The sequence below is a fragment of the Scatophagus argus genome, chromosome 8, assembly GCF_020382885.2.
Source record: "Scatophagus argus isolate fScaArg1 chromosome 8, fScaArg1.pri, whole genome shotgun sequence".
Taxonomy (NCBI): domain Eukaryota; kingdom Metazoa; phylum Chordata; class Actinopteri; family Scatophagidae; genus Scatophagus; species Scatophagus argus.
Genome location: NC_058500.1, coordinates 2,100,606 through 2,115,478, shown reverse-complemented (window position 1 = coordinate 2,115,478; position 14,873 = coordinate 2,100,606). Strand labels below are relative to the sequence as shown.

Here is a 14,873-nt window from a genome sequence, read left to right as displayed (position 1 = left end):
CTTAATTGGTGTAAAAACCAAGTCCTGATTCATTAAAATGTAAAATAGCGACAAATTCAGTTAGCAGTTTAGCAAACAAACAGCACACAAAACATTTTCTTGTAACCTGTGAGCCATACAATGTGTGTGTGATGCACAAACTGACGTTTCAGTTGTTCACAATTATTTTTATTTATTTTTTATTTATTTATTATTTACTTGTTTAAAATTCTAAAAAGGGGATGTGAAAAGCGAGTGCTTCGTTTAAGAGGACAGTGTGTGTGTGTGTGTGTGTGTGTGTGTGTAACAGTAGAAAGAGCACAGCCCGGCATGGCCTTAATCTGTCCACATACCAGCCAATGCCTGATATGGTGTGTGTGTGTGAGTGTGTGTGTGTGTGTGGGATCATTTCAGAGGCACTGGGCTGAAACCTGACACCCCCGTCCTCAGCTCAGATCAGTCCACCATGTGTCCCCTCACTCAGACACACACTCTTTGCTGTGGATGGTGAGGAAGCTGCGAACAAACAAACAAACAGCACAGAAAACAGAGGAATGGGAGTGAGAGTTGGATGAGCAGGGGGAGGAAGAGGAGGGTGAGTGAGGGAGGAAGAGTACTGACAGCTGAAAAGGTAGACAGACTTAATGTCCCGTCCAGGCAGATTTGTCTCCGGCGTTGGATCTGCAGAGGACAGCTCCGAGTGGAGATCCCAAACTTCTCAGATGTGAGGTGAATGACCTCGCTGTGGCGTCGGCGGCGGCGGCTTGTGATTTTCCTCACCACACGCTGGACAGGAAAAGTTTCTCCAAGGCAACAAATACTGAAACCTGCAGACAAAGTCTCACTTGAGCTTTACTTGAACCTGGTGGCTGGTGTTCAAACCGAGTCGGGTATTTCCAGAGCTCAGACAGACAGACGGACAGACAGACAGCGCTGCCCTCTGTGCTCTGAACAGTCAGCAGTTTCGTGCAAAACTTATCCAACACCTGACTTTTAAAGTAAACTAAATCCTAAAAAATACTGGGGAACATTTTACTATGCTAAAAAACAATAAATAATAATAATTTTTTAATTAAATGTGAACAAACGTGGACATCTTCGTGCAGGATTCTTTGATAGTTGGTCACAGGATCTCTGATTTTAAAGCCGAGAAGTTCCTGAGTGTGGGCTGACCCACAAGAACAAAATGATTATGTGACTGACTGTGGAGACAAGCACAAAGACCAGAACCCAGAGGGGCTGAACTGACTGCTCTCAGATCCAACACTCATCAGCAGCAGATGGAGAGAAAGGCGAGTAAACTGCAGCTTCTGTTTCTGTTTTTCCTTTCAAAGTGTCCTCTGCTTGTCCTCCTCTTTTTGTCTTGTGTGTTTGTATTTGTGGTTTGCTAAACACATTATGGTTTTTTGTTTGTTTGTTTGTTTGAAACTTTTAAATTCTAGTGGTTTTACCATTTTGAGATGTCTGTTTCACCAGAATGATTTAGAAGAGTTTAAAATGCAAAAGTCATCCTGAAATTGTCCACTCAAGAGTGCAGCCATTGAAATAAAGAGTTTTATGGTGTCCACTGAGTGCAAACTTTCTTCATCTAAGAGTTGGACCTGACAGATTGAATGGAATAAGATGATTTTCTTTCATCCTAAAGCTACTTGAAGGCAAACAAACGGGAGTCACTGGATGTCACTGAGGAAAAACAACTCGAAGGAGGTGCTTTGTTGGTTAGAAAATCTGTTTTCTCATTCAAAGATCAGCCCATCTTTCCTTTTGTCTTTTATTTTGAGAGAACATAAGTGAAGCGAATGGCTTCCTGGACTGGAGGGAAAGTCAAACTACAGACTTGCAGTGTGTTTTGGACCAAAGCTTACTGGTCTAACGTGTGTCAGTGCGCCCACTCAGTGAACTCTGGTGTCAGCAGGAGGAGGTGAAGCTCGGCGGAGCGGCCACGTCGCTGCCGGCCGACCTGAGCTGCCTGCGGGGCGGCGGGGGAGCCGAGAGGGAGGCGGCGCTGGCGATGCTGGAGAAGCAGCTCATCTGTCCCATCTGTGTGGAGCTCTACAGCAAGCCCGTGGTCATCCTGCCCTGCCAGCACAACCTCTGCAGGAAGTGTGCCAACGAGCTGTACCAGGTCGGTGAGACAACACACACACACACACACACAGAGCTGCTCGTGTCTGTCCTGGATGTGCAGCACTGCATTGTTAACAACACACACAAAGCCCACATCAGGTGTGTGTGTGTGTGTGTGTGTGTGTACAGTGGATTATCAGGGTCTAAAATGGGATGTGTGGATGTTTAACTGGTGTGCTCATGGACACAAAATCACCTGCAATGACCTACATTACCGCTTCGTCCAGATTCTGTGTGTGTGTGTGTGTGTGTGTGTGTGTGTGTGTGTGTGTCTGTGTGTGTGTGTGTGTGTGTTATAGTGACTGCATTGTTATTTTGCAGCTTAAGCTTTTAGACTCAAAACACACGATGATCCTGCACGCACTCAGGACCTTCCTGATTTTCCAGGCGTTTAAATGGGAAGTTTAAACTTTGACTACATCCTCACTTTTCTAAAAGTAGGACATTTGGGTCCTGAGGGCTGCGAGGTGGGCCTGTGCAGACCAGACCCGATCAGAGTGACACGTGAGGAGTTTGGAGGGGGCAGGTTTGTACCTCGAGCTCTTTGTGGCTCGAGCCTTCTTTGAATGGTGTCTGCGGACTGGCGGGGTGCATCGACCTCCCTCTGCCACAAGGGGGCGTGCTTAGTGTGCATCCGCGTGAGAATACAGAGTCAGTTGTTGTTACCCTGCACTCCTGACATGTGCAGTTTTACAGCTTTTCCCAAACCCGATACACACATATAAAAACAGTCAACGTGTGTGTGTGTGTCTGTTTTAGCTTTCATGTACACGCCTCCTCGTGTGTGCTATGTGAGAAGGAACCCTCACAGGCTCCTCCCTCACTGTCGTGCTCACGTTCACGACCTTTGACACCGAGTGGTCCGTCCTGCAAAACACACACTCCTACATGCAATAAGAAGGTTTAGATCTCACTAAAAGATCCCCCATCCAACACTGAAATGCCTCAGTTTGCCTCCAAGGCGACCAAGGAATGGCTTCTGCTGGGGTACGGCAACACCACTTGGACAAAACACACGCTGAACAGTTGCAGTTGCAGCTGCAGTTCAGGCAGCAGGGTCGGGGCTGGGTGGGCCCTTCCTTTGACATCCTGTGGGTTTAAAGGGATTTCAGAGTAGAGCAGGAACACAATGTCAGTCCTCTGGAGACCGTTTGTTTGTAGCGCATGTTACAAGTGGTGGTTAAAAAGGTCTTTGGATGTCTGAACTCGAACTCTCTGCAAAAGCAAAACATTTTCCCCAGAAACAAAGAGTCAGTAACACACTGAGTGCACAGACGGGTGCAGAGTGACTTGAGGATTTTCTCTGAACATTTTGATCATTTTCTTTGTGAAATGGTGTCAGTGATGGAGTCACTCAGTCGAGCTGAGCTAAAGCACCGTGTGAACCAGCTCTCTCCGTCGGAGGCCTCAGCATTTGTCTCTGAGCAGCTCTGATCCCTCCGTCAGGCCCGGCGGCAGCTGAGGCTTATTAAAGGCCACTATTCCAGGACGCTTTGACCGTCTCACCTTCCATCCGTCTCTCTGCTCATCTGTCTTTCTCTTCACTTTTGGAGACCAAAAACAGAGCTGAAAGAGAGACTTAACGTTCACCAGTTAGAAACAAACACCGCTGGATGTCGGCAACTTCAAGAGGAGGCAATAAGTCGGAGTTTTTCTGCCTCTGATAGCTAAACTGCTGATTATTTTAAGCTAAATCAGTTTGAAATAATCACCAGTTTGGCTATCAGAGGCATAAAGTTGCATAATGTTTGTGTTTCGGATTCATGCTCATTTAGATGAACTTAATGAGGTTGTGTTTCGCTCTTCCTGGTAAAGTTCCTCACTTTGATGGCAAAATGACCATCACGTTTAATTCTGCCTGTTTTAACCTCATTTAGAGGCCAGGAGAGCAAACTCAGGCAGTTTGTGTGTGCGGGCTGGATGGTGAACAGGGGGGCTTTCCAGTCTTGTTTCCACCCAGTAACCCGTCCTGAACCGGCTCTGACTTCACCCTGGGAGACACTGGGAAGATTTTACACATTCTGCACCAGTGACCCTGACTGATACTAAAACTGTTGCTAATTATCCAAACCCCAGTGTGCAGCTGTGTTGAATGACAAATAATTCCAACTGCTGGATGCTGACAGGCGGCCGTCGAGCTTTGAAGAGACGCTGAGGAGCAAAAGCTTTATTTTGACGTTAATATTTACAACGTGTTCATATTATTTCTCTCCGTGCAGCCCTCCTTGTTCCAGGCTCGTACCACCATGCTGGTGAACAGCGGTCGTTTCCGCTGTCCCTCCTGCAGACACGAAGTGGTCCTGGACCGCCACGGTGTCTACGGCCTGCCACGAAACCTGCTGGTGGAGAACATCATTGACGTCTACAAACAGGAAGTCAGCAACAACAACAGCAACCCCACAAGGTTATTAGAGCAGACAGGTAGAATGCAGGTGATATGAAATGTACATGCAGGTGTTTGAAGTCCTGGTGTTTCCTCCCCCTCCCAGCCCCCTCCCTCCTGCTGCACCTTCTGCTCAGGCAACGTGTTCTGACCACCAGGGGGAGAAGGTGAACATCTACTGTCTCACCTGTAAGGTTCCCACATGTTCTCTCTGTAAAGTGTTCGGGGCTCATCAGTCCTGTCAGGTGGCTCCTCTGACAGACGTCTACCAGCAGCAGAAGGTATGTAAAGGACTAAACCAGTGTTTTCTACCTGTTCAAGTACCTTTGCACAAACTTTTTTTTAAAATTGCGTGTTGAAAGTATAATGTAGCTGTTACTTAAGAAAATTAATTTCATTTTAAATTAATCACGTTGGAAACTCTTTGTATTAATGCAGTCAAAGCTTTTTAAATCAGCCTTCTCTTCAAGTGTGCAGCAGGTGACCAGAATTAGTTTCTACTAACAAACGATTACGATATGTTTTACCTTCCGCCATTACAGTGTGTTTGCACTGCATGCTGTCCTCCAAACTGTCTTCAAATGTAAGACTTGTGCAGCAGGAACACGATGCAGACAGACAGAGGCAGGCAAGGGTCAAAACCAGAGAACTCAGTCAACACAGGCAAGCGGGAGTCAAAAATCCCAGATCCAAAGGTCCAAAACCACATGGAAAAACCACTGGGGAAAGGCTGGAACGTTAGACACAAGCTACCAAGACGAACTGACCAAGAGTGAGGGGAAAACATGGACTTACACCAGGGAGGAAATACTTGTAAGGGACAGGGGAAACTGATCCAAAAACAAAAATTCCAAACCATCAATTGGATGATCTATAAAGGAAAAATGCCACAGACAGATGACAGATTGTTTGTTACACCCATACAACACTACACCTCTCAGTGCAGACGACGGCACACAACAGGGATTAAGTGTCCCACATGTCACCACCTCTGAAGAGTGTCCAACTGAGTGAACAAGACAGTCGTCTCCGGTTGAATAAGTATTCTCTCTGAACACGAGAGCAGCTTTAAGCTCACTGAGGTTAGTGCACATATCTTTTGTTTCCCAGGACGAGCTGAGTGAAGACATCAGTTCTCTGGTGGCGTTCAATGACAAAGTCCAGGCTTTGATCAATGAGGTGGAGGAGACCTGCAGAAACATCGAGGTGAGTGTGTCTGTTTTAAGAACCGTAAGCCGTCCTGCGCCTGGAAACACTCACTCACATGCTCTTATTTAATGACATTTAATAAAAAACTTTAGTGTTCAAGAGTTACAGAAATTTACTGAGCATTTTTTTAGAGAAATGAAAATGCTTGTTTGTGTGCCACTTTTTAAGGATTTATGTCTTCAGGTGTAATTTTACTCAGTTACAGTTTGTTTGGATGACTTTCACTTTTCACACAAGTCACATTTTAGCACGATAGCTTTTACTTTACTTTTTTATTTACTTTTATTTCAGTACTTTTTACACTGCTGGTTTGGGCTGAGAGCCCCAATCAGGGTAGGAATTTGTTGATTCAAAACACAGAACGATGCCAAACTTATCCTTTAATTCAGCTTAGAATGAGTCCCATGTCATGCTGAGAACTGGATGCACGTGAAGGGAAAGCCCATACAGTCTCTACCTGAAATAACACACCTGAATCTGGTGCCACACATCCACTTTGTAGCTCCTCTACAGCGTAAAAACACTCAACATCAACGTGTGCTCTTTGCTTTGTGCACCAATCTTCATGTAGGAAAACTGCAAGACTCAGAAACAGAGTGTGTGTGAGAAGTTCGATCGTGTGTTTTCCGTCCTGGAGGAGAGACAAAAGGTCGGATTTTGTTCTTTTCTCTGGCTTCATCCAGCCTGTTCTACTTATATTTATGATTTAATGTGTTTGAGTACCAGTTAAGTAGACAAAGACAGCTGTAATGAATTTAACAGGAAACCGCGTTTGCATTGACTTTTCTTTAATGTTAATATGCAGTCAGTAGTAAATATATAAAAATGTTTAGTAATACATGTCATATAAAAATTCTATATTCTGCCACATATGATGTCAGTTAAGGCCAGCTGTTGTCTTCATCCTTATTGCATCACCACATTGAAGGCGATGACCCAGCGAATCAGCTCCGAGCAGGAAGAGAAGACAGGCCACGCCCAGGCGCTGGTGCGTTGCTATGGAGACACGGTGGAGGCCAACAGCAAACTGGTGGAGAAGGCAATGAGCAGCATGGAGGAGCCCGACATGGCTGCTTTTGTTCAGGTTTGTTGTCTGAGCTGCTGTCAATCACCTCCATGCTGCATCCTGTCTCATCAAACTGGTCTCTGCTGGTCTCAGAGGCTGTGCCTGGTCCCAGTCTGGAGCCGAGGTCAGGGTCCAGGCACAATCTTGTCAGCTGTAGAGCTAATGGTAGTTATAGCTACAGCCAGAGATAAGTCCAGCAAACAGCCCAGTGAGCAGCAGCTAACAGTTACTCTGGTGATATATTAGGAGCCACATTTTATTAACAAGTTGCTCCTTTGAGCAGTTATTTAAGTGCTACAGTAAAACACACTTCCTGAGTTGTTGTGTGTAAGAAGTTCGTGTGGGCTGGACACAGTGAACAGCTACTGCTAACTACGGGAGATTGTTTTGTTCAGCATCAGATTTGGACCTTCTCACTTCCTGTTCATATTATTATTTTATTGTTTATGTTTGTTATGTTTGTTTGGTTGGAGCCAATAATGAAAATGATGAAAATGAGTCTCTAAAATCATCTCTGTTTTTATTGCTTGGCCTCATCCTGTCGACAGAATTCAAGAGATCTGATCACAAAGTGAGTACTCCCATAAGACGTGTTTATTTTCATTATGTTATCGAAGTGTATGATGTAGTCTTTCTTTTCCAACCTGAAGCACGTTTCCTCCCTCCTTTTCCTGTCGTCCACTCTTCGCCCTCTTGTACCTCCACCTCTCAGAGTGATAGCAGCGAGCAGCTCCTGTCCAGCTGAGACGCTGAAACCGGGTTACGAGAGTCTGAGCCTCTACAGATATGACTTCAGCAGACAGGAGAGAGCTCTGAGGAGCATCGACTTCCTCAGAGGTACGACGAGGAGGAGGGAGGCACCGCTAGCAATCCCAAACACAGCTTATAGCCTCTCTTGACATCCAGCATTTGACACAAGCCAACACAAAGTGCTCACTGCGCTTGTGAAGACTGAGACATATTTGGACAAACTTGAATTTTTGAATTTTGACCTGGTGGTGGCGCTAGATGAAAAGACAGAGGATCATCAAAGCCATGTAGATTTATCAGGAATATCTGAGCCCAAAATCTGTATATAAAGATGAAAGACGTGAGAGCTCCCCAAAAGAGAAGCCAAAACCTCTGGGCGCCCCCTGGTGGCTGGCTGCAGTACAGCTCATGAACTTCTCCTCCTCCATGTTAGCAGATGGGACATGAGCCAAACTACAAACTCAAAGTACACATCCAACAAGTGTTTCCCAAAGTTGGTTTCTGTCATTTTAAGTAGTTCTTATCACGCTGATGTTTGTTCAAGTGTCCATTTTTCAGTTTGGTTTTAATTAGTTGTTTGATGCTACAAAAATTGTCTGAAATGTCATGATTGACAGCTGAGTGCTGCTCCTGATTGGCTCAGACGGGTGTATGGGAGGAAACCCGATACTGTGGCTCCATTGCCCGACCACTACTGTAGTTGATGAGAAATTTCAGTGTGGACAAAAGTAGAAGAATCTTTGATTATACTGATATCACTGGAGCTGCGTGAGTGTTGCTCAGCTGGGGCAGATGTTGCTCTTATTTTAAGTTTTGTTGTGAGATTGTGCAAAAATTTTTGTTGTCTCCGTGTAGTTGTGGATGATGTTCTTGAAGAACCAGAGGTGGAACAAGAGCCAGAAGAACCCAAGGACTCCTCTGTCCAGTCGACAGAGCCAACACACCATGAGGAAACCTCCGCCCAGGACCTGGAATCTGTTGCAGAACCAGTCAAACAGCCAATCCCAGTACTGATATCTCCATCCATTGAACCAATACAGATGGCTGCCCCAGTTCCACCAGCTCCAGGCCTGGTGAGGGACTCATTGGAGCCAGCAGGGGCAGTTCTACAGACTGAGACTGACAACACACACTTAAATGATGGAGGATCCGGTCTGAAGAACAAGAAAGAGGAGGAGGAGGAGGAGGAGGAGGAGGCTTCAGGATGTGCAGCTCCTGATCCTGTTAAAGAGGGAAACATCTGCGAACATCAGGAGGGAATGAGCACACAACAGGTACAGTATCACACCTGCTGCAACGAAACTCAAAAACTGCTTTTTTTTACGTGTAACGTCCAGGTTCAATATAGAAAATCTGCACCTTTTAAGTACAACATAACATCAGACCCACTAACAGTCGATACGTACGCGCTCGGCAGCTAATTTTCCGGTGTTAGTCTGTGATGATAAAGTGTGTTTGAAAATGAACTCAACACAAATTTCTTCTTTTAGCATACTGTATGCTTTGGGAAACGGTGAGAAGTTGATAAAAGAGGTTAAGTCTTCCACACGAGTTTTTAAATGTCTTCCTTCATATCAGTGTGAGGGCGGAGAGGCAGAAAGCGAGACAGACAGCAAACATGACTCCCAGGAGGATGACGAAGAAGATGAAATGCAGATGAAGGAGGAAGCAGATGCTACGTTCTACCCCAGCTGGTACAGACTGACGAGCTGGCCTAGGGTCAGTCTCATCCCTGAAGAACAGATGCTGTGTTCACCAGGACCAGCTGGAGATTTCCTTTTAGAGACCAGGACCCAGACTGAGGCTCAAGGTGCAGTCCAAGCCCTGTCAGAGCCCAAGGCACAACCACGACCTCCACGGAGCCTGCGGGAACAGAACGTGTCTCGCATGTCTGAACCACAACAAGTCCCACTTCCCACTGAGCCTCCACACCAGCCAGAAGACCAATCCCAGCCCCTGTGTCTTCATGAATCCCAGTCTCAACCTCAGAAGGAGACAGCAGGACAGGCTGGTGTCACACAGGAGGAACATGAGGAGGAAGAGGAGGAGGACATGCAGGACTGGGTCTGCCTGCCAGGGGCTCTGGGTAAAGGTTTCAGTCTAGCAGAAGGTAGTTCTGATCTTGGAGAATGTAGTTTAGAAAGTTTTTCTGACAGTAATGGTAACAGGTCATCATCCACCCCACCAGAGGAGACTCGTTCTGGGCTCGAGAGAGACCGCTCAGAGATAGAAGAAGACAACTTTGAGCTCAGTGATGACAGGTTAGAGCATGCAGACGAGTGTTTAGATCTAAAATGTGCGTCAGAGCTGAAAGAAACAGAACTGGGGGATTTTGAAACTGTGACGATGATTGGAAGGCTGGAGACAGGAAGCGTTTGTTCGGATGAAAGAAGCGAAGTGCGGGGACAAGATCTCTCCGGATCAGAGAAGGAGAGCGCTGAAACTAAAGATGACATCGTGGACTTGGAGAGTACAAACGGCCTGACTGGGGGAGATGGAGGCTCTGAATCTGAGGCTTCAGGGTTTTCGGCGAAGAGAGAGGAGGACGGAGAGACCAGCGAGCAGCCTGAGGCCTTAAACCACAGAAGGGAAACGAGCGCTGCTGACACCGAGGAGAACGTCACCTCCTCTGACTCTCTGCAGGTCAGTGTCGTCTGGTTTTACCTTCATCGTCATCATCGATCAGGCCGTTGCACCCCTCGCCCACCTGCTGACGTGGCTACACCTCCACATCGTCCTTTTCTTCTTCTTCTCTCTTCTTTTGATTTGTTGCTGTCACTTTTGCAACTTGGCTGCTTCACCACTGCGATCCCGTTGTCATGTTGGAAACCAGAGGGAGAACGAGAGGAGGAAGGGAGGACAAAAATATGTGCCAGTACTTCGGTAAATGTACTTGCATCCCACCATCAGTCCTCTTTCCTTCCTCCTTCCTTCTCCACATTACGGTCGCTCGGTTGCAGCGTCATCTTTCCATCTCTTCTTTCCTTCAGCCCTAATCCTCTCATCTCCTCGCTTTGACCACTTTTCTCATCCTTTTTGCCTCTCACACCATTCTCTCTCTCTCGTTTCCTCCCCCTGTCTCCCTCCTGTATGTGTTGGTCATCCCTCCATCCTTTCTCCAGGCTGTCACTCTGCTCTTCTACCTGTTGGCCTTCCTGGTCATCCTTCAGAGGGTGTGGGCTTACATCGGCTGCTTCATTTGCACATAACACCAGCAGGAGACGCACCCATCCTCACTGCTGCACGGCTCAGGTACGCACACACCTGCTGGCTCCGGCAGGAAGTGCTGCTGACAGCTTTTATTTTGGAGAAACAAGAGAAGTGCTCCAGATTAAAGTGATTACCGCCATTACTGCTACGACTACTGCTCTTACTAGAAGTCTGCTGCTACTACTCCATAATCATATTTAAAAAATATTCAAAGGAAATCAGAACATTACAACCAAAAGCTATGGCTGAACTTCAGGAATTCTGTTATGCTGTTATAATAAACAATAAATTCTTTAATAAATAAAAAAGTAAATACACAGTCAGAAACTTTATGCAAAATTATGGGGACAGTTTGTACTGACCCATGCAGAGTCAAGGGGGATATTTAAAAAGATCAAAAAGCTGAAATTATTTTGTTATAAATATGAATAAAAACACACAAAATAACATCTGCTTACAGTTTTCTATTTAAAAGCAAAATAATCCTTTATTATTTACTCCTGCCTCTGCTGACACCATGTGGTAGGATTGTGTAATCGCAGCAGGCCAGTAAAATGTTTATTTCACATTTTAAATCAAGTAAAACTAATCAACTCAAATACATAGGGACAAATGAATTATCTAACCTTAATCTATTAACTTTTTATTAATTTTAATTGTAGCCTTTTATCATTCAGATTTTATTCTTTCTGTTTTTGTGTTCCTGAAACACTGACATCGCTCATCACGCGGAAATGTCACAAATCTGCACTGAAGTGCTTGTTTTGTCTTCACTTTTTGTTGTGTGCATATTGTGACTGTAATGCAGAACAGTGTGATACGTCTGAGATGTGATGATAATGATGATAAGCTGTCATCACACTAACTCATCACGGAGTTCATCCTTAAATAACATGCTCATTCAGGATTAGACTGTCAGGTGGTTCACTTTGTAGTGATTGTACACAGCAGTGGTGGAAGGTTACTTCAAAACTGTGTCTGAGTATTTTGGACTGTGAGTATTTCCATTTTGTGCTACTTTTTTACTTCTCCAGAACTACGTTTCACAGGGAAGTCAGCGGCACAGTTCATATCAAACCTCCTGCTGTCCCTCTGTGCTCCAGATGGAGACTGAGAGTCGGAGTCCTGCTCCTCCCCTCTCCTCCTCCCCCTCCTCCTCCTCCTCCTCTTCCTCCCTCAGCGGGGCTCCTCGTCGACCCACTTTCTGCTTCTCCTGGCTAAACCCCCTCCACAAGAAGAAGTAGAGGACCTTTGACTGTGGAGATGAAAGGTGAAAGATGCACTTCACTTCAGAGCCAGTTTGGTCGGCTGAGCTTCATCTTCCAGAGTCACTGCGGAGTGAGATGTCTCTGTTTTTGTTCCAAATATTCATCCAGTTTAACACACGTCAGGCCTTCTGTTTTGTGTGAACAGAACAGGAAGGGATTTGTTCTGGATTTGTGTGCCTAAAGGGAAAAAACACAAAATAAGACACTCTGTCGGTGTCTTATTTTGAAAAGGCGTTGAAAAGTTTTGGGGTTTTTTTTGCTCTTTGTTTAAAATAGAGAGTGTTGCCCTTCACAATAAAGGTCCTCACAACTTTCAGATTAGTCATTTTAAGTGGCACTAGCAGAGGAGTACAAACACTGCTGTGTAGTAACAGAAGTATTATTTGGGTTAGCAGTACCTATTGTTGTGGTACAGCTGCTGGAACAGGGAAGTATTATCTGTTTTTATAAAAGAAGAAGTAGCACTGCTGCCGTATTAGCAGTAGTAGAAGTACTTCTAGTTATAGTAGAACTATATTTGAAGTAGGAACAGTTGCAACAGCAGTAGCAGTGTTGGTACCCTCAAAACAATGTATTTAACACTGAATGTAAGTATTTTGATTACCTGTGCAAAAAAAACTTCGGAAGGTCGCATTTAATGCAGTTTTTCTATCACGTCATGTCAGTGTGTGTGAATTAAAGAACATGAGTGTGTTTTACTACAGGAGGCAGAATTGCTCTATTTAAACTGCATTACTTTTACTTTTTGCATTTAATTTAATTTAGTCAGACTTGAATTTATTCACTGAGAAAAACAATGCATTAAAACTGACCCTTAAAGTTTGTTTTTTGAGTGTACAGTGTTTATTGCATTAGTCTGTTTCTGTTGGTGTGGCTGCAGGAAATGAACAAACATTTCACAGCATTTTGGTGTTTTACTTGAACAAAATCTAATAATATCACTGCCGGTATTTTGTGAGCTCAGACATTTACCATCTTATGCTGTGGTCAGATGTAACTTAAAAGTGGAACTCATGTAGACCGAAGAACCTGATGTTAGTTATTTCTGTTCAAAGAGCCGTGACGTTTTGACAGTTTTAAACCCTTCAGCAGCTTGGTGATATGAGCGGCTTGATATTAGAAAGAGGGAAAACGATAGTTCTTGATGTAAGAGAAGAATCAGCTTTGGAATAATAAAAGTTGATGAAGTAGATTAGCAGCATTAAGCTGTGAAGTAAATGTGTTTTTCTTTATGAGAATATTTTCAAATTCTGTGTGTGGTTTGGTTCAGTATTGCTTTTTAATTGTATTTGTGAGTGTGTTCGAGCCCTTTGATTGTTTTGTAAGCTGGTGTCTGTGCGTAATGCAGGACAAAGTGGCTCAGACTGGTTTTGTTTGGCAGATGAATAAATAAATCTGATTTTATTCACCAGACCTGTGCGTGTACGTGTGTGTATTTGTACCTGCTGTTTGGTTGGTTTTAGGAGTTAGGTTCACTGACTGTGTATGAAGATGGTTGACATGAGAGCTCCCCTAAGTGAAGCCAAAACATTTGGAAGGCCCCCTAGTGGCTGGCTGCAGTAAAGGTCATAAACTCCTCCCCCTCCATGTTAGCAGATGGGACGTTGACCAAACTAAAAACTCAAAGTACAATCAAATAATTTTTTTCTCAAAGATGGTCTCTTATTTTAGGTAGTTCTTATCACTCGATACCGCGGCTCAGCAGGCCGATCACAAATGGACAGACTCTGGCTCCAAATGATGTCACCAGAACAAGATGACAGCACTCATATGTGTGTTATTTTGGCTTCACTTTTGTACAGTGGGAGGAAGTGGAGACATGTTGGTGTTGGTTGGTTTAAATCAAGGTTTAGGTTAAGGAACATGTTAGATTTTGGCTGTTAGCTGTGATGATTACTGCAAGGACATTTGCTCTTTAATTTTCAAATTGTAAAATATTTTAACTCAGCAGCACAAAAGCCACGTATCTCCCACATATTAAAGTCCCAAACCAAAAGATTTCGACCACACGCGTCTCTCTGACGACGTTTGATCACGCCGGAAGAGGAAATACCAGAAATCCATCACCTGTTATCAGCGAGTAACACAACTTCCTGTTTGGAGGGCGTACCTTTCAAATAAAAGCATGAAATCAAAATCTAGTTTGCTTGAGGTACCTGAACTTCAGTGTTGAGACAAAAAATCAGCAGCATGTGGCTGAAATCTGGTCCTATGATCCCAGTTCTTCTTTAAGTCAACATACACAAATTGTGTATTTCACCCACAAAGGTTTGTCCTGAGGAAGTTTAAACTGTGGAAGACTATTTGTCAAACTTGTCCGTGTAGAACAAAAGAAGAACAAGGAACAACATGTAAGCGTGCAGATATTGGTTCATCCTTTTTGTTGGTCAATTTATTTTTATCCAGCATTCAAAGAATTCAAAGACTTATAAATATAAGATAAATGCTTGATCATGATTTTTGAAGATAGAAATGACTCTCCTTCTGACACCTCAGTTATGTTTGTCTGATCTGTAATGAGTAAAATTAACAAAGTACTGTACATAAGAATAAGTAGGCCTAAATATATTTTACTGAGATTTTGTCATTTTGTACCACTCTAATCTTGTATTTTAATACATTTCAAACAGAAATTATTCGATCAAGAACAGCTTTCACTTTACACTTTCACAATTTGCAACATTAAGTGACGATATCCAATAATACAATGTGCTTTAGTAATATAATACGAATAATTTTGGTACATTTTGCTCACTTTCACTAATTAACGTTCTGAATACAAGACTTCGTGTTTTGTCAGAAATATGTTTTGTTGATGCAGAATTTGAAAAAAGATTTGAAGTTTATATTTGTTTACTGTTTGTAGAGATAAAACCAACTA

The 14,873-nt window shown here is 44.0% G+C and overlaps 1 protein-coding gene across 4 annotated transcripts; it reads left to right on the top strand.

Annotated features, from left to right (window-relative positions):
* Nucleotides 1–264: 264 nt before the first annotated feature.
* trim101 (tripartite motif containing 101) lies at nucleotides 265–13,405 on the top strand. 4 transcript variants are annotated; one of them, XM_046397299.1, is made up of 12 exons: nucleotides 271–1,271; nucleotides 1,895–2,104; nucleotides 4,326–4,510; nucleotides 4,596–4,770; nucleotides 5,600–5,695; nucleotides 6,270–6,347; nucleotides 6,627–6,782; nucleotides 7,313–7,335; nucleotides 7,477–7,601; nucleotides 8,370–8,788; nucleotides 10,637–10,766; nucleotides 11,828–13,405. In XM_046397299.1, exons 1-11 carry the CDS (start codon nucleotides 1,260–1,262, stop codon nucleotides 10,721–10,723), a joined length of 1,566 nt encoding a protein of 521 aa, XP_046253255.1. In that variant the 5' UTR covers nucleotides 271–1,259; the 3' UTR covers nucleotides 10,724–10,766; nucleotides 11,828–13,405. The 4 variants fall into 4 exon arrangements, with proteins under 4 accessions (XP_046253252.1, XP_046253255.1, XP_046253254.1 ...); XM_046397298.1 differs by having other exon boundaries at nucleotides 11,774–13,405; XM_046397297.1 differs by having other exon boundaries at nucleotides 11,759–13,405.
* The last annotated feature ends 1,468 nt before the right edge of the window (nucleotides 13,406–14,873 follow it).

Excerpts from the sequence above, each read along its gene's own strand:
- trim101 (XM_046397296.1), top strand. Across the intron at positions 5,696-6,269 it reads AGACCTGCAGAAACATCGAG|GAAAACTGCAAGACTCAGAA; the intron begins GTGAGTGTGTCT and ends ATCTTCATGTAG. Across the intron at positions 6,783-7,312 it reads ACATGGCTGCTTTTGTTCAG|AATTCAAGAGATCTGATCAC; the intron begins GTTTGTTGTCTG and ends TCCTGTCGACAG.